The sequence below is a fragment of the Artibeus jamaicensis genome, unplaced genomic scaffold (assembly GCF_021234435.1).
Source record: "Artibeus jamaicensis isolate MK-2021 breed Jamaican fruit bat unplaced genomic scaffold, CSHL_Jam_final contig_477, whole genome shotgun sequence".
Classification (NCBI taxonomy): Eukaryota; Metazoa; Chordata; class Mammalia; order Chiroptera; family Phyllostomidae; genus Artibeus; species Artibeus jamaicensis.
This window is the reverse complement of record NW_026521854.1, coordinates 7,695,276-7,717,102: the sequence shown is the minus strand read 5'-3', so window position 1 is coordinate 7,717,102 and position 21,827 is coordinate 7,695,276. Positions and strand designations below refer to the sequence as shown.

General features: G+C 53.1%; 2 protein-coding genes across 6 annotated transcripts; one reads left to right on the top strand and one right to left on the bottom strand.

Annotated features, from left to right (window-relative positions):
• Positions 1-689: 689 nt before the first annotated feature.
• USHBP1 (USH1 protein network component harmonin binding protein 1) lies at positions 690-9,060 on the bottom strand. 4 transcript variants are annotated; one of them, XM_053668172.1, is made up of 13 exons: positions 8,541-9,060; positions 8,284-8,432; positions 7,814-8,051; positions 7,616-7,663; positions 5,160-5,285; positions 4,859-4,995; positions 4,547-4,687; positions 4,095-4,262; positions 3,322-3,571; positions 2,550-2,768; positions 1,518-1,621; positions 1,191-1,313; positions 690-952 (listed from the first exon to the last, which is right to left on the bottom strand). In XM_053668172.1, the coding sequence occupies exons 1-13, from the start codon at positions 8,592-8,594 to the stop codon at positions 763-765; spliced, it is 1,947 nt and encodes a 648-aa protein (XP_053524147.1). In that variant the 5' UTR covers positions 8,595-9,060; the 3' UTR covers positions 690-762. The 4 variants fall into 4 exon arrangements, with proteins under 4 accessions (XP_053524147.1, XP_036997858.2, XP_036997860.2 ...); XM_037141963.2 differs by having other exon boundaries at positions 7,616-8,051; XM_037141965.2 differs by having other exon boundaries at positions 7,616-8,051; positions 8,284-8,348.
• A 5,247-nt stretch (positions 9,061-14,307) lies between these two features.
• Positions 14,308-21,475, top strand: BABAM1 (BRISC and BRCA1 A complex member 1). Of its 2 annotated transcripts, none has more exons than XM_037141968.2 (9): positions 14,308-14,415; positions 15,305-15,642; positions 16,392-16,450; positions 17,094-17,214; positions 17,317-17,395; positions 18,313-18,337; positions 19,898-20,027; positions 20,195-20,281; positions 21,006-21,475. In XM_037141968.2, the coding sequence occupies exons 2-9, from the start codon at positions 15,355-15,357 to the stop codon at positions 21,207-21,209; spliced, it is 993 nt and encodes a 330-aa protein (XP_036997863.2). In that variant the 5' UTR covers positions 14,308-14,415; positions 15,305-15,354; the 3' UTR covers positions 21,210-21,475. The 2 variants fall into 2 exon arrangements, with proteins under 2 accessions (XP_036997863.2, XP_036997864.2); XM_037141969.2 differs by having other exon boundaries at positions 14,314-14,415; positions 15,309-15,642.
• The last annotated feature ends 352 nt before the right edge of the window (positions 21,476-21,827 follow it).

Below are 21,827 nucleotides of genomic sequence, written 5' to 3'. Positions count from 1 at the left end.
CCTGTTATTAATCTGACACTAAAACCTCCCTAGCCTAATGTCAGAGGCCGCCCAGGACGTCTAGGACCTGGACGGCCTGCTCACCATCAGCACACACTCTGAGTTCCCCAGTGCCTGCAGTATAGGCCCCCCAGTTTCTGCTGGCAGGTGTTTAAGCCCTTTACCTTAGCTCCACGTGTTTCGCATGCAAGTTCCAAAGCCACCTCTGATCACTCCTCCCAGGACCTGCACCAGAACACTGTGCCTTTCCGACAAAAATTCCACCCTAAACCCCGGGGCCTCAGTCTTCAGGGATTTAGGCATCTTCCTCTTGGGAACATCTGCCAGGTCAAACCCAGCATATGGAAAAGGGGTGGGCGGGGAAAGGTGTGCCCTGCCTGCCCCCACCTCCCAACCATGGACCCCTCGCTGGGCTTCTGAAGACAAGTAAGAACTGGAATTTTAGCTCCAGCTATGTAACCTCATTGACCCGTGAATCCTGCCAGCCAGCCCTGGACACCCTGCCCCCATAGCCCAGGTCACTTCCAGCATGGCCCTGCTGACCCCATTCACATGCCACATGGTACCAGACAAAAGACACCAAATCTTTCTCAAATGGCAGCCAACAACCCATCGGGCCCCAGGCACCAAGGTATATTAGGCCCATCACACCAATCCAAACATGCCTCAACAGGCACAGTCACACCACATGACATAGCTCCAGGACAGTTTATGACATGGCCTACTGCCACTGGTACATTTAGACACGGCCAGGCACAGGGCCTACAGAAAGGTCTCCCCTGGCCGGGGAGGTGGGCGGGGTGGCCGGGGCCTCCCTAGGACTCTTACGGTGGCTTCTAGCACAGCCAGCTCCTCTGTCTGTCTGGCCTGCATTAGTGTCACTTGCTGCTCCAGCTTCCGCCGTTGCTCTTCCTGCTTCCGTTGGGCTCCTCTGAAGGCCAGGACCAGGGCTCTGGAGGGGTGAGGGGGCTGAGCCAGAAAGGAGTCCCCCACCCCACCCAAGACAGGGGCTGTATACTCCCTGACTGGGTCTTCCTGGGATCCCAGTGTCACTCAGCAGGGGCTGACACACATCAGGCACCAGGGGAGATGTGGGATGGATTAAACGTGCAGCCCACCTTATAAGAGGGAAGCTAAGGCTCAGAGGGAGCCAGGAATGCTTCTGAGGTTACCAGGGGAGAGGGACCCACCTGTGAGCCTTACATAAATCACTGTTCAGCTTGGCACTCTGAGCACGTCTGGCTCGCCCCTTCTGAGCCACCTGTTCCAGCTCTTCCCGCAGAGACTGCAGCTGCTCCCACAGGCCCAGGGCCCTAGTGCGGGAGAGGGGAGAGAAGGGCTCAGAGTCACAGCCCATCCTGTCTTCCTCCTACCCACCCCCCTGCCCTCGGTGTTTCTCAGAACACATCTGTGCACAGGTGCACACTCAGCCAGCGCTGCCGCACACAATCCCTCCACATTTGCTCTGCCACAACCCTCAGGCTGAATATCCCACAACCCAGGACCCAGGCACACACCGGGCAAGTGAGGCCGACAGCTCCTGAGCTAGCTCCTCCGGATCCTGCGCTTTGGCCACCTGGCCTCCATCAGTGCCCCTACTGCCACCAGGGAGAGCAGAGCCCTAAAGGGAGGGAAGTGACATTGGCCTAATGTACTCAGCTCAAGATGGGTGTTGATGTCCAGACTGTGGCAGCCCTGGTCCTTGCCCTCGTAGAGCCCCCAGTCTGATAAAATACCCCAATGAGGATAAAATTGCTCCCTATCAAGAGAAATAACAAGTGATCTCAACCAAAGGCAATTCAGGAGGGCTTCCTGAAGGAGGTGAAGTCTGAGCTCAGACTGGCGACAGGAGATCCAGGACTTAACTACACCAAGAAGGGACTGTTCCGAGTTCCTAGCTGGGGCACAGCAGTTACAAAGACTTGAAGGTGGGAGAGATGATTCAAAGGATTCTGTAAACCATCGAAGGCTTTAAGCAGAAGGCAGACGTGATTAGACAGCATGGGGCAAAGAGGAGGGACTCTGAGGAAGCTAGAACCAAAATTTAGGAAGAGGTAAAGCACGCGCAGGGGCTACTGGGGTGAAAAGGGAGGAGTGTGCATAGGCCTGGGAAGGAGGAGGTTCCAGTCTGAGTGGAAGCCACTAAATCCTTTGGGGTTTATTGGGCTTGATACCCTCAAAGAAAGAAATCCCAAATTACGAAAGTGTGAACTTTAACCTGCAGCTTACCATTCAACTCATTTCTTTATTTTATTTTATTTTATTTATTTATCTTTACAAGGGAAGGGAAGGAGAGAGGGGGAGAAATATCAATGTATGGTTGCTTCTCATGCGTCCCCTGCTGGGAACTGGCCTGCAACCTAGGCATGTGCCCTGATGGGGAATTGAACCGCGATCTTTTGGTTCACAGGCCCACACTCAATCCACTGAGCTATACCAGCCAGGGCCCAACTCATTTCTTTGTGAAGCAATGGAACCTGAGTCTTGTCCAGAGACACCTGGCCAGTGGTATACTGCTATCCCTACTGGGTCCAGGCAGGGAGGCTCACCTGGGACCACGCCTCCTCGTCCCCGCTGCTCCCGCCACTACTGTCACCACCACTGCTGTTGGCCCCACAAGTCTGGAGCTGTGCCCGCTCCCACTGCAGCTGCTCCAGCAGGAGCACGTGGACTGGGCCCTGGGCTCTGAGGGCGGCCTCCTGCAGCTCCAGACCCCGCTTCTCCCGCCGTGCCAGCTGTAACCTCAGCATCAGGTCCTCCAGTGTCTCCTGAGAAACCAAGGAGAGGGCAAGGAATTTGCGCCTCCGGGTGAACGTCTAGGGAAACTGAGGCCTCAGGAGGCACTGACCGAGGGCTGGTCAAGGAAGAACTCAGACTCTCACTGCGATCTTTTCTGGTGAGAAACAGCAGCCATAAAACTATAGCTGTAGATATGGCAGTTCAGAGAGGGCAAGCGTTTTAGCCAAGGCCAAGTAGCGACACCGTGGAAGGCTCCGGAGTTTCTCCAAGTCCAGACCCCTGGGTCCTTCAAGACATGCTACAAAGCTCAGATTGTGTCCCCTGCCCCGTTTCTTTCCCACAGGAAGGGCATTTTGGAAAGCCACACTCAAAGTCTTACGAGAAACAGAATTCCAAAGGATAAGCTCCTATTCATCCCTCAAAACCCCAACCCCAATTCTCCCTCCAGGAAGCCTACTTCTAGACCAGCAGAGCTTTCCCTTGCTGCCTGGTCACCCAATCACAGCCCTCTCAGCTTCACCAAACAGTTTGTCCCACGAGGAAAGACTAACAGTGACTACAGTGACCACTGCTCATGTGTACCCGTGTGGTCTCCAGGTCCTGCTGGATCTGCACCTTCTCCAGCCGGGGCAGGGCTGGGCTGGGTTGAGTCCCCACAATGGCCTGCACCAGGGCTTCTGCGTGGGGTACAGTGGGCATGGGTGCCAAGGTGGAGCCTGGCTGTGGGGGAATCTTCACCAGAGCACGACGCTCCTGAAGACGCCGGACACAGCCCTGGAGCTGGTCGGCCACCTCCTGCAGTGCGGGCCTGTCCACACTGCTGCCCTCGGGGCTACAGAAAACAGAAAAGGGCCCAGTGTCAACCCCAGCAGGCGCGGTCGTGCTGACTTCATGCCCACTGTGGTCGGCTCCAGCATTTTCCATCGTACTCTCTGTGATAGATCCTGTGACATCTGTGGCGGGTGCTGTCCTACCAGCATCGTGAGCACCATAATGTAACCCCCAATGGGCACCATTATCCATCAAGACAACATAGTGAGCACCATCGCACCGATGGGCACTGTTCCTCACGCCCACACAGCGAACACTATCACACCAACACAGTGGGTATCATCTCTCAGCCGACGGGCCTTGTTAAGCTCTGTAATGCCAGTTCTAATCAGTGGGCACCACCATCTGTCTTCATGCCAACCCTGGTGGGTCCTATACCAACCCCAGTGGCTGTCAACGACCATGGCGAATCTGTTGAGTGGCAACCAGCCAACTCCAGTCAGGTCTCCACAAGGTCAACTCCCCATTCTCCAACTGGGACCCCATTCGTGGGCCCACCCAGCTCCCGGGTTTCTCAGGGGTACCTTGGCTGAGGGTCCCACCGGGTCGCTCCATCCATGGCAGCCTCCTCTTGGGCTAGCAGCCTCTGAGCCTCCTTCTCAGCTGCCTCCAAGTCACTCTTGGGGACTTCTGCTCCTGAGTCTGCCTCCCGGAGAGTGAGCAGGACCTCGAACACTTCCTCACAGCGCTCACTGCGGGACACGGGTTCTGAGCGCTCCGGGTCACCCAGCCTCGCCTTTCTGTCTAGGTGCCGCTTCCGCTGGCTCCTGAACCCCTCACTTTCCGCCCCCCACACGCGCACCCTCGGAGGGCATGCAGACCCCTTCAGCACCCTGGACTAAAATCGCCTTAAATTCATTTCCGTGGTGGAAATGCTCTCCTGCAGGGGCCCTGCCTCTCTTTGTGGATCAGGGCTATGCCCTGAGCACACTCATCCTCTTCCCAGCCAGCGACATCGCGGGCGGGATGCACCAACCTGTACTGCAAGGCCAGACGTAGTGCTGTGGCCTCGGCCTCCCATCGGCCCAGCTGCATGCTGAGGCCCTCACACTGGCCCTTGTAGCCCTGGAGCACAGCTGACAGGAGACGGTTAAAGCATTTGAGCTTCTCGATGCTCCTGCCTCCAAAAGTGGGGAAAAGCAAAAGTGAGAGGCCTCACAGAGCAGTCCCCTAACAGATTTCCACTCTTCTCCCCCACCCTCACTCCCACTTGGGCCACGGATTCGGGTTCACGTCCTAGTTGAGGAGGTGCCGGTGCTCTGACAGGCTCAGCATTTGCATCTCTTACCCTCGGAGCTGCTCCATCTGAGCTTCCACCACGTGCAACTCAGGGGCGAGGGGCTGGCAGGGGAGAGCCCCAAGGATCTGGGCACTGGAATCACTCTGGAGGCGCCGGAGCAGAGGGTGAGACAGGGAGAAGGGATCCTGCTAGCAAAAGGGAACTTAATTTACCCAGATTGTCATCAAGAGCCCAGTACCACGGGTTTAGGCCTCTCCAGCAACTGTTCAATCTCGTGGCCAAAATTTGAGTCTCACTGCCCTGAACCCCGAGGATCTCAGATTAGTAGTTTGGAGCTTCCCACACTCACCTGAGCGGCCCGGGACTCCCTGGCAGCTCCAGCGGGGCTTGAAGCACGGCCCGGGCCACCTACTTGGCTGTGGGAAGGAGGTGGAACGCACTCCAGCCTCAGCAGGGAATCCTGCAGCTCCTGGACCTGAGAGGTATGAGGCACGCCAGGCCTGTGGGCGCCAAACGCCCAGCAGACCTCCCCGACACCTGCTCTTGGAACAGTAGCAAACGCCCCTGCTGGAAGGCAGGAGCCCCAAATACTCACCTCGCCAAATCAGCAACTCAAGACTTCTCTCTTTTTTTAAAAAAATTTTATTTATTTATTTTTAGAGAGTTGGGGGAGGGAGGGAGAAAGAGAGAAACATGGATATGTGAGAGAAACATCTATTGGTTGCCTCTCTTATGCTCCCCACTGGGGACCCGGCCCAAACCCAGGCATATACCCTGACTGGGAATCAAACCAGCAGCCTTTCAGTTTGCAGGCCGGCACTCAATCCACTGAGCTACACCAGCCAGGGCTCTTTCTTTAGCTACACAGATGGCCAACAGGTACATGAACAGGTGCCCAACATCACTAATCATCAGGGAAATGCACATCAAAGCCACAACGAGCTATCTCCCCACACCTGTTAGGATGTCGCTCTCAGACAGACAAGAAATAGCAGGTGTTGGTGAGCATGTGGAGAAAAGGGAGCCCTCGTACACTGCCGGGATTCTCAACAATACAGAGGTTCCTCAAAAAATTAAGAATCGAACTCCTGTAGGATCCAGCAATTCTAGTTCCATCAATTCCATTCCTGGGTATTATCCAAAGGAGAAAAAAACACTAATTAAAAAAGATACATGCACCCTAGTGTTCATTGCAGCATTATTTATAATAGACATGGAGGCAAACTATACGTCCATCGATAGGTGAATGAATTAAGAAGATATGGTACACGTATATAACGAAATATATCTCAGTCTTAAAAAGGAACGAAATCCTGCCACTTGCAACAGCATGGGTGGGCCTCGATCCCCTTATGCTAAGTGAGATGCACTAGACAAGACGACTACGGTATGAGTGACTACGGTATGAGTGAGCTCACTTATGTGAATGAGTATGTGGAGTCCAAAAACAAAACAGAATACTGAACTCGTAGACACAGAGAACAGACTGGAGGTTGTAGAGGTGGTGGGTGGAGGTGAACTTAAAAATAAACAGATAGGGGCCCTGGCTGGTGTAGCTCAGTGGATTGAGTGCAAGCCTGAGAACCAAAGCATCGCCGGTTTGATTCCCAGTCAGGGCACATGCCTGGGTTGCAAGCCATATCCCCAGTATGGGGTATGCTAGAGACAACCATACATTGAGGTTTCACTCCCTTTCTTTCTCCCTCCCTTCCCCATCTCTCTAAAATAAATAAATAAAATCTAAAAAACAAAAAACAGATAAGCCCTGGCTGGTGTGACTCAGTAGTCGGGCACTGGCCTGCAAACCAAAAAGTTACTGGTTAACGCCTGGCCGTGCACTTGCCAGGGCCCTGGTTGGGGGGTGCAAGAGGCAACCTGTCAATGTTTCCTTGCACATGGATGTTTCTCTCTCTCTTATTCCCCCTCCCTTCCCTTCTCTCTGAAAAATAAATAAAATCCTAACAAAGTAAATAAACAGATAAACTTCTCTCTCCCAGCTGGGAAATGGGTCCCACTCTGTAGGAAATGGATTCTGTGGTTTGCTCCGGGCCCCTGCAGCCCTGGTCTTGCCACCTGTAGATGAGGCCTGCTCCCCGAGACTGCCCTCAGTCACGTGACTTTAATCCACACGCTGAGGAGGCCTCTAGCCTTCACGCCCAAACCTGCCAGCTCCACCTTCAACATCACCCAAATTTGCCCACTTCTTGCCACCTGCGCAACTTCCACCCTCTGGTGTCTGGACTAGCGCCTCCTCCAGTATCTCCAGGATTCCACTGCTGCCCCCACACGCTGTTCCTCCCACTGCCCCCAAGGGGGCGCCCATGAACACCTGTGTCATCCGGCCACTCTCCCCAGCTCGGGATCTTCCATGGCTCTTCACTCTCAGCAAAAGCTCAAGTCCTTCCTGCAGCCCTCAGGGCTCTGCGGGGACTGCCCTGTCACCTCCCTGCCCTAATCCCCTCCCATTCACCCCCACGCTGGCCTCCTCAAGGTTCTTCAAACCCGCCAATCACACTCCCACCTCAGGGCCTTTGCATATACCCTCTCCTAGGCCTGGAATGGTCTTTCACCAAATCTTTGTATGGCTCTTCCCTCGCCTCCATGTGGTCCTTATTCAAGTGTCACCTCCTCCAAGGGCTTCCCTGATCACCTTAATTAAGACTGCAAGGGCCCTGTGTCTTTGGAGCTCAGTAGTCAATGCTGAGTAAAAGTTTTCCAGGTAAGCAAGTGACTGAACATCGCCTGGGCCAGGCTGCCTGCTCCCTCAGACAGCAAAGCCCTGGGAGGCAGGGATGCCCCACTCACCTCTCTCTGCAGCGTCTCCTTCTCTGTCTGGACAGCCTCCAGGGAGGCCTGCAAGTGGATTAGCTCATTCTCACGGCTGCCCAGGGCCAAACGCAGCCAAGCATTCCTCTCTGCCAGGTGGGCTGCCTCCCGCTGGAAGCCCCCCGCCCCCTCCTGCTCCAGGAAGAGCCTTGGGTCCCCCTCGATTCTGCTCTCCACCTCCATTGGCCCTGGACAGCTCAGGGGCTGGCAGCGCCAGGCAGCAGCCGCAGCCTCCAGTGAGCTCAGAACCTGCTGGAGAGTCTGAAACACACTGGGGGCCCCAGGTCCACAGGGGATAGTCTTCTGTTCCCGTGGGGCTGCCGCTAGAGCCTGGTGGTCTTCTGCAGGCTCATGAGGCTCCTCGAGGGCTGGGGCCGGTCCCCTGCTAGAGTCCCCATCAGCCTCTTTGTCAGTTCTGTGAAGAAGTAAGCAATGGAAGATTCTGGAAATAGGGACACCTGAGGTGGCTGGCACACAGGAGCTGTGTGTCAAGGCTGGGGCTGCATCATGCAGGGTTTTAAAACTCAGGCTCAGGCAGGCATGGGGAGCCATGGCATGTGCGTGAGCAGGGGCGGTGGTGGGGGACACAGGCGAAGCTGTGGGTGGGAAAGAGCTGGAGTAGGTGACACAGACCAAGAGGGCCTTACCTGCTATCCAGGCTGTGCCCACTCTCTTTCGCCTCAGGGCCCAGCAGCTCGGGCTTGCAGCTTTCCTGGGATGGCGCAGGGCCCAGCTCAGAGCTTCCGCTGGCTGGCTCAGCCTCCTCTGAACTCTCTGCCACAGGGTCCAGCTCACCCTGCACATGACCACCAGGGCTGAGCTCTGAGCAAAGCAGAGCTCTGAGCAAAGCTCTGAGCCCCGGGGTCTTGCTGAGCTGGCTGCAGCAGGGAGGGGGGACACTTACAGGCGGAGCGTGCCTCCCTCGCCGGCTCCGGGGCCGTGTGGCCCGCCCACTCATTGCTGTCCAGAAATCAGTGTGCCCTGAATCCCTCCTTTGTCCCCTCTAAAACCACAGCCTGATGCTCTTGCCTTTGTTGTCCTGGCAAATGACAGACTCAGTGTCCTCTTCTGTGAAGTGGGCATTGATTTGCCCCCTCCAGAAGGGGTCTCGAGTCATCGGTGTTGATTTGGCACAGTTAAATGCCTCTGTTGACAGACAGCTCACTACCTGCCAAGGTTGCCCTGACCTTTCTCTTCTCCTGTGCCCTCTTTATCTGTCACTGCCTTGGTGCTCCCCTCCCTCCCCTATCGGGTCTAGGATGAGGACTTCAGGAGTCCTCTCTCCTTCCCAGTGCCCTCCTTAACTAAAGGACCCATTACTGGGGCTGTGTCCCCTCAGCCCTCTCTACTCTGTTCCTCCGGGAGCACCTTGGTCAGAGGCCTGAGTCCCTGGGATACGCTTGGGGTCACTCTTGCCACTGCCCGCTCAGGCCGGACTGGCCCAGGCTGGCCTGGGAGGGGCCAGGAAACAGGAAGCCCCCTCCCCTGGTCACATGACTTGTTATTGTGCAGTTTCCTTCTCAAGGACAGCGCCTTCCTCCAGTTCCAGCAGGGAACATGTGTCCAGCTCCTGAGAGGTCCGCCCTTCCTCACCTCAGCCTCTGAGGCCATGGCCCTTCCACCCCTGAGCCTCAATTTCCTCATCTGTGAAATGGGGGATAAACATAGCATTTACCTATCGTGTCGTGGAGTTTTAACAAGCATTCGCACGTGGCCAGGCACCATCGAGGAAACGAACCAGAGTCACACATGCGCTCTTTCTTCTCTATTACCTCACCTTGTTCTCCATCGCCAGTCCCATCTCTGCTTCATCTGCCAGCTACTGTTTCTCCTACAGAAACGCTGAATTCCTCAGAGCCTACGTGGTCCTCACATCCTGCCCATTTTTCCTGCATCCGCCTCTAGTGGACTTTCTTGTCTTCACCCATAGTCACAGTCCAACCCCCTCTTGGCCCACCAGCACCGCCTCTGGGCTCCTCAGCATCCCCATCCCTGCTCACTCCCTTCCCCACGCAGGCCCGGAAGACAGAGAGCATATTATTCATTTTCCTTGCTCACATACCTTCTGTGGCTCCCCATTGCCCTTGGGAAAAATTTCAAGCTCTTCTTCTTTTTTAAAAATTGATTTGAGAGAAAGAGAAAAAGAGGGGAAGGGAAGGAGAAAGAGAAACATTAATTTGCTATTCCACTTATTTATTCTTTCATTGGTTAATACCTGTATATGCCCTGACCAGGGCTTGAACCTGCAACCTTGGCATATTGGGATGATGCTCTAAACAACTGAGCTACCTGGCCAGGGAACATCTCAAGCTCTTCAACCTGGCCAAAGCCCTTAAAAATTGTACCTGCAGCTTCCACCCATATACACTCCATGCTACAGCCATGATGGCCCCCTCCATGACGAGCTGACGATTCTCGTTCTCTCACACCCCTCGTGGCCATGCTGCAACCTCTGCTCCAAACACCCTGCCTATTGTCCTGGGTTCACTGCAGACACTACAGTGGCCTGAGTCTTCCCGGTCCAACCGACAGACCTAGGAGGATGAATCTTTCTGCTTGTGGAGGGAGATAAAATGTACATCTCTGACTTGGGGGTATCCAAGGGCATCAAAATCCTCACGCTTAAGCCTTGCTCCAGCCATATTACACTGGGAGGGCTCCGCCACTCCAAAGCTCTTCCGAGCCTCCAGACCTTGGTCCAGGCAGTTTCTTCTGCCTGGAATGCCTTTCCCCCTCTTGTTTCTCCAGCAGATTTTCCATCCTTCAAGGCTCAGCCTACAAAGTTCCCCCAGTTGTCATTAAACCAGAGCCTGGCTGATGTGGGTGGGCTTAACTGACTCTTAAAAATACAGAAACTGAGGTTTAGAATGGGTTTTTTTTCCCCCACTATACTTTAATGATTCTCAAAATTCTGTAACAGATTTTTGGCTGAGTTGTTTCCATGAAAAAGTAATGATTTTAAAAACTATAACTTAAAAATTGCCATACAAAAGAGCATATATGATCCACAAAACATTTTCCTTTCCTTCTGAAGGTTTACGATGCATTGCAATCATTAACCAGTCTTTTAATATTAAATTTAAACCACCAGTTGAGACAAAGAACACTGACATCTTCCTTCACCAGTGATTAAGACGGGGGTGGCAGGTGTCAGGGACAATATTCATTTGGCCTTCTGAGCTTTCTGGGAAGACTTGGTGATGACAGCTGCCTTGCTGTCCACTGCTTTGATGACACTCTCTCATGAGAGCAACTGTCACGTGTCATGAACAGCAAAGCGGTGCAGAGGAGGACAGTCAGAGAGCTCTCCACACACACAGGCTCACCAGGACGCATGTCCACGATGGCAGCATCACAGGTTTCAAAAACTTCAGGCCACCTTCCCTTCCAGCTTTTTCCCAGAACAACGATTAATCTCCTTCAGCTCATAAATTTCTAAGCAATGTGGCCTGTGGGACAGTCCAGCACGGGTGCGTTTCTGGTACTGATTGGGCCTGGGTGGTTCAGGATAATCACCTGAGCTGTGAAGCCAGCCGTTTCTACCGGTGGGTCATTTTTGCGGTCACCAGCCACAATCCCACGATGAACATCTTTGACAGGCATGTTCTTGACACTGAAGCCCACGGTGTCCCGGGGAAGAGTTTCACTCAATGCTTCATGGTGCCTCTCAACAGCCTTTACTTCAGTTGTAACGGTGACTGGAGCGAAGGTGACCACCAGGCCAGGTTTGAGAACACCAGGCTCTACTTGACCCACAGGGACAGCACCAATTTTGTAGACATCCTGGAGGAGCAGACGCAAGGGCTTGTCAGTGGGACAAGCTGGTGGCAGGATGCAAACCAGAGCTTCAAACATGATTCCACCGGCATCGCCACCTCTACGGGTGACTTTCCATCCCTGAACCAAGGTGTGTTAGCCCTTGGCTGCAGCATGTTGTCACCATGCCAACCAGAAATTGGCACAAATGCTATAGCATCAGGGTTGTAGCCCATTTTCTTAATGTAGGTGCTGAGTGCATTTACAATGGCCTCACATCTCTTCTGGCTGTAGGATGGCTCAGTGGCATCCATTCCGTTAACACCAACCACCAGGTGTTTCACACCCAGTGCGTAAGCCAGAAGGGCGTCCTCACGTGTTTGTCCATCTGTGGAGACACCTGCTTCAAATTCACCAGCACCAGCAGCAACAATCAGGACAGCACAGTCAGCCCGGGTGTGCCTGTCATCGTGGTGCCGGTGTCCTGGGGCACCGGCGACGGTCACATAGTGCTTGCTTGGTCTCAGATTTCCACGGGGACGTATCGATGGTGATACCATGCTCGTGTCTGGCTTTCAGCTTATGCAAGACCCAGGCACGCTTGAAGGAACTGTTTCCTGTCTCAGTAGCCTCCTCAAATTGTTGGGTGTTTCACTTGTCGATCCCACCACATTTGTAGATCAGGTGACCCGTAGTAGTAGACTTGCCGGGATCAAATGACAGCGATGTTTGACATGAGTCTTCCTTTTCCATTTTGGCTTAGATTTAGCAGTGTTTTTCATGACACCTGTGCTCTGGTGGTAAATCCTTTGTAAAAAAAAAAATCAGAATAGTTTTCAAATAGTTATGGGGCTAAGGGGGAATTGTGCATGAAAAAGGTAGGTGATTTGAAATAGTTCTGGCTTAGTATTTTAAATTTTTTATTGAATTTATTGGGGTGACATTGGTTAATAAAATTATATAGGTTTCACGTGTACGATTCTATAATACATCATCTGTATATTGTATGGTGCGTTCATCACCTCAAGTCAAGTCTTCTGGCTGAGTGGTTTTTTTAAAGCTTTTATTTATCTATTTTTAGAGACTGGGGGAGACTGGGGAAGGAAGGAAGAAAGAGATGGAGAGAAACATCTACGCGAGAGAGAAACATCCATCAGTTACCTCTCGTTCATGCCTGATGAAGGTTTGAGAAGGGCGTCCCCATCTCAAACAACCTAGAGACCTGCAGCCAGAAGTGAGCACCCCAAGCCCGAGAGCGGACCAAACCATGAAGATGAACATCCCTGAGTTTGTCTCAATGTTCAGAGCCAGGCACCCCTGAGTCCAAGAGCAGACAAACCCAGCAGTGAGGAAGTCGGAGGCACCCCTCACAGCCCAAATCCTGGGAAAGTGATACACCTGGCACCAGGGTTTATGCAAATGAGAAGGGGGTTAAGCTATCACTTTCATCAAAGTGTGTGTTTTCGTTCTGAGATTCAGGGACTTAGCAATTGCTGGCTGTAGTAAGGGGATGAAGAGGAAGCTACCTGCAGAGTCTGGAGAGACAAAAAAGAATTAGAACCCTCTATTCAAACCTTGCAGAGACAAGGCTGGGGGCAAACCTGGGTCAAGCTTCCACTGCCCACTGCTCCCCTAGTTGAAAGTCTCAGGAGGCAGAGAGAGAAATAGAGAATGTACCCATATGCCCCACCAAAATGTTAGGGTGGTAGGTGATGCAGGCTGTGAAAGAATTCACAAAGAGGAGAAAATGCAGAAAGCAAAGTTTTTATTCACTTTCCAAGAGTGGAAAGGGGCATGGCATGGAGAGATACACCAGCACTGAGGGGTGGCAGCTTTTAGCTTTTATTGGATTATAATTGGGTTATAAAGGGTGGGGGAGTTGCTGTCATGTGGCCCCTGGGCTGCTGGGAGCCTTGCAACACAGGAGGTTTTGGGTGGTTTTGCATAAGCTACAGTTTGCTCCAATGTAATTTTTTACTCGTGGCTGTGGGGAGCGGTTAGTCACGGTTTGCTCTTGCTTTTCCAGTAGTGCTCTAGTCCTGGGCACATAAGCGCAGAAGAGTAAAATGGCAGTCGTGTTTGACAACGTCATAAGACCTGATTGGCCAATGGTACCACGATAGCAAATGACACTGGTTTTGTTCTTTCAATAAAATTACAATTCTATAATACATCACCTGTATGTTACGTTGTTTGTTCACCACCTGAAGTCAAGTCTTCTGGCTTAGTGGGTTTTTAAAAATTTTTATTTATTTATTTTTAGAGAGAGGGGAAGGGAGGGAGCAAGGAAAGGAGAGAAACATGTGAGAAACATCAAACAGTTGTCTCTGTTGGCGCCTGACCCCGCATCAACCCGACTGGGGTGGAACCTGCAACCCAGGCATGTGTCCTGACCAGGAATTAAACCAGCAACCTTCCGCTTTGCTGGACGACGCCCAACCAACTGAGCCAACGCGGTCAGGGCCTGGCTTAGTACTTTGATATTTTGCAAAATATATGTAAAATAAGAATTAAGTATTTGCTTGTGGTCTTAGCCCTGGACCACGCCCACCTCATTCCGCAAAACCCGCCCTTCACCTATCACCCGCGTCTTTCTTAAATCCTGCCCAATCCCGAACCACCCAGCCTTTCACACGGCAAACTAGGTTCTCTCCATCCCTTTAAACCTAGTCCATCCAAAGCTCCCTGCGCCTTATTCCAGCCTATCACTGTAGAAGCACTGACCCGCAAAATCTGATTCCGCTAGAAACAAAAACTCCGCCTCATCTTGCTTTTAGCCAATCACACTTCAGATCCCGTCCCACTCAGCCCTACTCCTGTCTATCACCTTCTAAACCCCATTCCCCTAACAGAATCCAGCCTATCAGCTTCCAAGGCTCTTTAGCAACGTCCAGTTTGTCATTCCGGTCGTCCTAAGACCTGCTGAACTACATTTCACAGGAGGCGTTGCGGCTGTGCCTCACCGCTTCCGGCTGCGAAGATGGCGGGTTTGTAGCGTGAGTCGGAGGGAGGCTTAGGCTACGGTGAGCAAAAGTTGGGTGTTGGAAGCGTACGGGTCTCGTCCCTCGAGGCCTAGCTACTGTAGCCCCAGAGATCCCGCCCTTTGCCTCCCTTGAAGCTTCCATCTCCAGCCCTGGTTTCCCCTGTAGTCTAGCCTCTATCCCTCTTGCTACAGCTAAGGCTTTGTTTTCCTTAGAAGTTGCGGGGGCTGCGAGGCTCTCAGAGACCATCCCCGGCATCCCGCACCCATTGCCCAAATAGGCAGGCTGTTCCATTGGCGTCCTATTTTTTCTCAGATCTGTAACACCCAAATTCGTGTCCCTCCCTTGTGCAGACACCCCCTAGGCAGCCCAGCACCCACTGTGGAGAATCCCAGAGGTTGTTATTCCTTTATTCACCAAAACCTTTTCAGTTTCAGGTAACGGAAAACTCAACTCAGTCTATCTTAAAAGGAGACAAGACAGGGGAGCCAGTGGCTTATAGACTGGTTCCAGGTGTAGTTGGATGCAGACGCGAGTCTGCCATTCTCTGGATGAGCATAATCCGGTCAGGCTTTTCCCCCTCTCAGAGTGTACAGAGGCTTCTAGAAATTCTTGACTTGTATCTTCCCAGCTCGGCAACTGTAAGGAGCCCCTTTCCCTAATGGACTACTGGAAAGAGCTGCACCTCACTGGCACGTATTGGGTCATGTCCCCATCTCTGAGCCATTCGTAGTGGCCTGTTGTGCTCACTGGCTGGGGATGGAGGTAGCCCTACAGAGGAGAGCTATTACCTGAAGTCAGAGTGGATGCTTAGCTGATAAGAATATAGGCACCCATTCTACAGACGAGGAAACTGAGGCTGTGAGAGGAATGAGCTGCTGCATAGTCAGTAAGCAGCTGAGGGTAACCAAATGTTTCTGAACCTCCTAAGACAGGATTCTGGCTTCCTCCATCCCTGCTTCATCCAGCCACTCAGGAGCCATGGAGGTGGCAGAACCCAGCAGCCCCACGGAGGAAGAGGAGGAGGAGGAGGAGGAGCAGTCAGTGGAACCGAGGCCCCGCACTCGCTCCAACCCCGAGGGGGCTGAGGACCGGGCACTGGGGGCCCAGGCCAGTGTGGGCAGCCGCAGTGAGGGCGAGGGTGAGGCGGCCAGTGCTGATGACGGGACATCCAACCCTCTGGGAGCTGGCCCCAAGCCTTGGCAGGTGCCCCCACCAGCCCCTGAGGTCCAGGTGCGGACACCAAGGGTCAACTGTCCAGAGAAGGTGGTAAGTGGGAATTTGGCCATTAGCTCTGAGGCTTCAAGAAACTTGGGTTAACATTCTTGCCTTTTGGGATTCACTCTGCAAACAGCCCTTTGGTATGAGTTTCCAGGGGCTGTCACAACAAATTACTGCAAACTGGGTGGTTTTAAAAAGCTGAAATTTCTCTTCTGACAGTTCTAGAAACCAGGAGTGTGAAATCAAGGTGTTGGCAGGGTCCCCCTTCCCCCCAGAGGTTATAGGGGAGGAGCCTGCCTTACTCTTTCACCTTTGGGTGGCCCCAGGCATCCTTGGCTTGTGGCTGCATTACTCCAATCTCTGTCTCCATCTTCACACGGCCTTCCCCTCTCTGTCTCTGTGTCTCCTCTTCTGCCTACGTAAGGGTACTTGTCACTGGATCAGATGATCTTAGCTCAGTTTCTTTAATTACATCACTAAGGACCCTAATTCCAAATAAAGTCACATCTGAGATTCTAGGCTAACATATCTAATGAGGGCCACAGTTCAACCCACTGTACCTTAGTTTCTTTGTTCCTGTGTCACATATTCTCACTCATTAACTTGGACTCATAGTCCAGTACTCTTTCCCCTGAGCCTTCCAACGTGGGTGGCTTGGCTGGGAATTGGAGGTCATCTTACCACTTTTTTAGACATGTCTGCTTTAAGAGGGCCAAGCCTGTGGGGGCTGGCGTTAACATCCAGGTCCATGCGCCGGCCAGTCACAGTGCCCTCACTGCCCTCCAACTTCATTGCAGATCATCTGCCTGGACCTGTCGGAGGAAATGTCACTGCCAAAATTGGAGTCGTTCAACGGGTGAGAGGGACATTTTAGGGCTTGAATATGTAGCCACAGCTGGGAGGGGCCCAACCTGAAAAACACAGGGCTGTCTTTCTGAGACTTACACCATTGTGGTCTGGCTCAGGGCCTGGTGGTATCCGGGTGTAGCAGCAGGAACTGGTAGTGTTACAGTGGTGGCCCATCAGGCTCTGTTCCAAGCATGTGAGAGCTGTCGTGTGCCACCCGTATCATAGAAATGACTTGGAAACTCAGAGAAGCAAAGTGACTTGCCTAAGACCTCAAAGAATACAGGAAGAGCCAGAATTTAAGCTAACCCCAAAGCCCTTGTTTTCAGCAGGTGGGTCTCTGTGGGGTTGACCAACAGGGCCTGACGGCTCTGGGAGATGCTGAACACAAGCCTGCCTTGTCCTTGCTGGCACCCCTGGCCACCATGGCTGAGCAAAGTTCTGGGGGGTCCTCACAAGGATCAGATGTGAGGTGCAGGCTGGCCAGAAGGATCCATTTGGAGAAGGTTAGAGCTGAAGAGGGCAGGTCAGCTGGGCCCTGCCATGCCCCCTGCTGTAAGACCTGGGCAGGGGCCTCATTGCGGGGCTCCTGGAGAGTTCCCCAGGATGGGGGCCTACCTTAACCAGCCCTCTCACTCTCTGCCCCTCCCCAGCTCTAAAACCAACGCTCTCAACGTCTCCCAGAAGATGATTGAGATGTTTGTGCGGACAAAACACAAGATTGACAAAAGCCATGAGTTTGCACTGGTGGTGGTGAACGATGACACCGCCTGGGTGAGGCCAGGGCACCCCGGGACCCCCTGGGGGCAGGGACAAGGCTGGGATCCTCTGGGGGCAGGGAGCACCTTGCCGAGGCCTGCGCTTCCTTCCTCACAGCTGTCTGGCCTGACCTCAGACCCCCGTGAGCTCTGCAGCTGCCTCTACGACCTGGAGACGGCCTCCTGTTCCACCTTCAGTATCCTTCCAGGGAGGGTACCCCATGAAGCAGGTGGGGGTGTGGCGAGCTGGCCTGTCCTGTCATCCCCAGAGCCCCAGAAGCCTGAGCCATGGAGGGGGCCGACTCAGACTGGCTCAGGACCAGGTCCCAGCTCTGCCACCGCAGGCTGGGGCCAGTCACCTCTCTTGCTCTCAGTTTCCTTCCTTTCCTTTTTTTCCTTTTCCTTCCTTCTTTTTTTTTTCTTTCCTTTTCCCTTTCCCTTTCCTTTTCTTTCTTTTCCATTTATGACTTTATTTGAGCCAAACCAATGACATCGCCAGGAAGCAAGATTTCTCATGCTCCCCAGGCTCTCGGTTTCTTCGTCTGTAAAATGGGAAGCAGAGAACCTCCTACTCCGTGGGTCGCTGTGGGGGTAAGGTTGTCACAGAAGCAGAACCAGCTGATAAGGACTCCAGATGTCAGAACTGCACCCACAGGGCGAGCACTCCATGCAGGGCCAGTTACACTCCGTGCAGGGCTCCATAAATGGCATCATGTGGCCAAAAGGTCACAGTCACTACTACATCATACTTTATGCTAATTTGAACACGAAAGGCCCACACGCAACTCAAAACTGTGAGTTAGAAAACTGGGGAGCGTTGGGAGGAGGGGAACAGGTACACCCGTGACTCTTTGCTTGTAAGGAGTGTAGCCCTGGCCCTGAGGGAAACCGCCGTTTTGAGTCACCAGTCTTCAGTGCATCTGAAGCCAGCCCCCTGGTCCGTGATCTGTGCTAAGGGAAAGGGGCTCAGGGAGGCGACTAGGCCAGGGTCACACAGGTTTCCCGCACAGCGACACTAGGTTCGGAGGCGTATGAGGTCTTTTGTCTCCGGATGAAGGAAGTCGTCCACCGGTGCCCTGCCACCAGCCAGTGTTCTCCTTAGCATCCCCACCAGATATGGAAGGTCTCTTCAGTCTCATGTAAGTCCTCCCTTCCCTGCATCCTGCCCTCTGCCTTAGTCTTGCAGGGGCCTCGTGGTCCTCCGTGCCATCGTTCTAACCCAGGGGGCCAGCTAGTAAATGCTTTTGGCTTTGCAGACCACGTGGTCTCTGTCATGCCAACTGGACTCTGCCGTCGTAAGCCAAAAGCAGCCACAGACCCTATGGACACAGTGGGCATGGCCCTGTGCCAATAAAAATTATTGATGAGCACTGAAATTGGAGTTTCATACCATTTCCGCATGTCATGAAATATTCTTTTTATTTTTCCTTCAAGTTATTTTTTTTTAAGATTTTATTTATTTATCTTTAGAAGGGAAGGGAAGGAGAGGGGGAGAGAAATATTAATGTTTGGTTGCCTCTTGTGTGTCCCCTGCTGGGAACTGGCCTGCAACCCAGGCGTGTGCTCTGACTGGGAATCGAACTGTGATCCTCTGATTAGCAGGCCTGCGTTCAATCCACTGAGCTACACCAGCCAGGGCTACTTCAAGTTATTTAAAAATATAAAACCTATTCTTTTTTTTAAAGATTTAAAAAAATTATTTATCTTTAGAGGGGAAGGGAAGGAGAGGACTATCAATGTATGGTTGCCTCTCGTACATCTCCTGCTGGGAACTGGCCTGCAACTCAGGCATGTCCCCTGACTGGGAATCGAACTGCGATCCTCTGATTCACAGGCCTGTGCTCAGTCTACCGAGCCACACCAGCCGGGGCAAAACTTATTCTTATCTTAGCTGTGGACCCTAATATTCCAATCCCCGTTTTCAACCAGCCCCTGGTGCTGGGCACAAAGCTTGTGTTGCCTTTATCATCATAATTAACTTGTTACAAACATCTCAGCAAATCTTGCAAGTGAACCCCTGGGGGTAAATTTGCAACGGAGGACACGCTGGGTTAAAGGGCGGGGAGGGGGTACTTTTGCTAGACATTGCCAAAGTACTGTCACAGAAATTAACCCTTTTTACCTCCCCTGCCGCTGTGATGATCTTTTCTTTGGGCTTTTTTTCATTCATTTTAAAGCCATTTGATATTCCCTCAGTGATTTCTCTATTTGTCTGTCCCCTTTACCTATTTTTCTATGCAGAGGTTGGCTTTTTTCTTGTTGATGATCAGATTTGCTTTTTACATAGGAAGGACCTTAGCCCTCTGCCTAGTGCCCTCTGCTCAACATGAGATCCATTTGTGGCCAAGTAGGGAAATGTGTCTTGACCTAGCATATAAGATTAGGTCCCTGCCCAAGAGTCTCCTCACCTGGTGGGGCAGTGCTATCGCTAGATGATGGGGGACGCTCAGGATGGCCAGAGCAGGCTCCAGCTTTGTGTTTAGCAAAGCCTTCCTGCTGATGCAGGAGAGGTCAAGCAGAAGCTGAGGCTCGGGAGGCATTCTGGGCAGAAGGAACAGCACGTGGGAAGGCTCAGAGGCAGCTGTGGACTGGGGAGGGGTCAGGGGAGCTTTGCATGCCCAGCAAGGAGTGAGGCTCTCCAAAGTGATCACCGGAGGGTCCCCCCAGACTGTGCTCTGATTGGTCCCCTCACTGTGCAGCCAACAGAAGACTGAGCTGCCAGTCACAGAGAATGTGCAGACCATCCCACCCCCATATGTGGTCCGTACCATCCTTGTCTACAGCCGCCCGCCCTGCCAGCCCCAGTTCTCCCTGACAGAGCCCATGAAGGTAACTGGGGCTGGGAGAGGGTGGTGAGACACTGGGAGGGACTTCCTGAGCACAGGAGCTGGGCACCTGCTGGCAGGTCCCCCAGAGTCTTAAGACAGAAGCTGGGGAATTGTGGTCATGTGGGCACGGGGTGACGACCCCAAAGGCCCACAGTTCTTCTCCTGCAGAAAATGTTCCAGTGTCCATATTTCTTCTTCGATGTTGTTTACATCCACAATGGCGTCGATGAGAAGGAGGAGGAGATGAGCTGGAAGGTGAGGCTGTGGCAGGTGTGGGTGGCAGGTGGGTATAGATGTGGTATCTTAGAGCCCACCTACCCTGGGCCTCAGAGATCCCACCTGGATCCTGGTCATTCGGTCATTCAACAGCCATTTCCATACACCTGCTGGGAACTCAGAGGGGCAGCTGGGATGGTGGGCCAGGGAGCGAGTAGGTTCCTGCACACTTCGTCCTCCATACTTCCTGCTTCTCTCTCTTCCTGCCTTTGCCCTGGCTGTGCCCTCTGCTTAGAGCACCCTTCCCTCACTTCCTCCCCAGGCTCTCTGCTGGTCATTCATGTCCCAGCCCTGAACTAGCTATGGGACCTTGAGTGGGCTGCTTACTTCTCTGAGCCTCCATTTACCCAACAGTGAACAGGGGAGTCGAGACCAGCTCCTACTCATACCTCAGTATTTAAGCCACAATCCCTATTATGGGAAGCTTTCCCTGCTCCTCAAGGAAGATCAGTGTGGTGGCTGGGGGGTAGTTTGCATCCAAATGTCTTCAGATTGTGGGCTCCAGGACTGAGACCTCCGTGTCCTTATGCTGAGTGGGTAGCAGGGAATGTTTGTTGAATGCAGGTATGTTTTCTGCCTGGCAAACTCCTCTTCACCCTTCGGGACCCACCCCTAGGACCCCCCTCCTCTGGGGTACCCTCCAGGGGCAAGGAAGGCCTGTCAGGGGAATCCTTGCCTGAAGACCCCCTCCCTGGCCCCACAGGACATGTTTGCCTTCATGGGTAGCCTGGATACCAAGGGCACCAGCTACAAGTATGAGGTGGCACTGGCTGGGCCCGCCCTCGAGCTGCACAACTGTATGGCCAAGCTGTTGGCTCACCCGCTGCAGCGGCCCTGCCAGAGCCACGCCTCCTACAGCCTGCTGGAGGAGGAGGAGGAAGCCACTGAGGTGGAGGCCACCGTCTGAACCACCCCTGTGCGTCTGGCCTGTGCAATGAGACCTGGGCCTGGAGTTCTTAAACCCCACTCCTTGGGACCCTGGGGGACTTCTAGGAGGCACTCAGGGTACTTGGGGGCCCTGGAAGGAAACCTGGGATTTCAGGGAGCATCCCAGGGCCTGTGGGCACCCATTCCCCATGTTTCCCAGCCCGCATCTCTCCCCAGTTTGTCAGTTATAACTTGTTCTTCCCTTTGTGATTTTTGTCATCAGAATAAAAATCTGAGAAGTCTCTAGTCCTGGTCCACACCAGCTGCTTTGTGTTCATTGGGATCTTCCTGGTTGCGAGGAACAGAAAACCCAACCCCTAAACAGAAAGAGGAGTGGCTTGGTTCTTGTGGATGAGATTCCAGGGTGCAGCTTCAGGCTTGGCTAGACCCAGCTGCTCAGACAGCACTGCCATCGGGGTGGGCTGCAACACCGCGTGGTGTCCTGTGTGCCATGCTTTCCCCCTAACCTGTGGAAAGGGGTGAGGTGGTTGTGTGGACTCCAAGAAAGAAAGTACCTACCAGGAGGGCCTCCTGGTCGCAAATTGGTCTCAAACTAAACAAAAAAATCTCAGGAGCCATTGCTGAGCAGAGGCCTCTC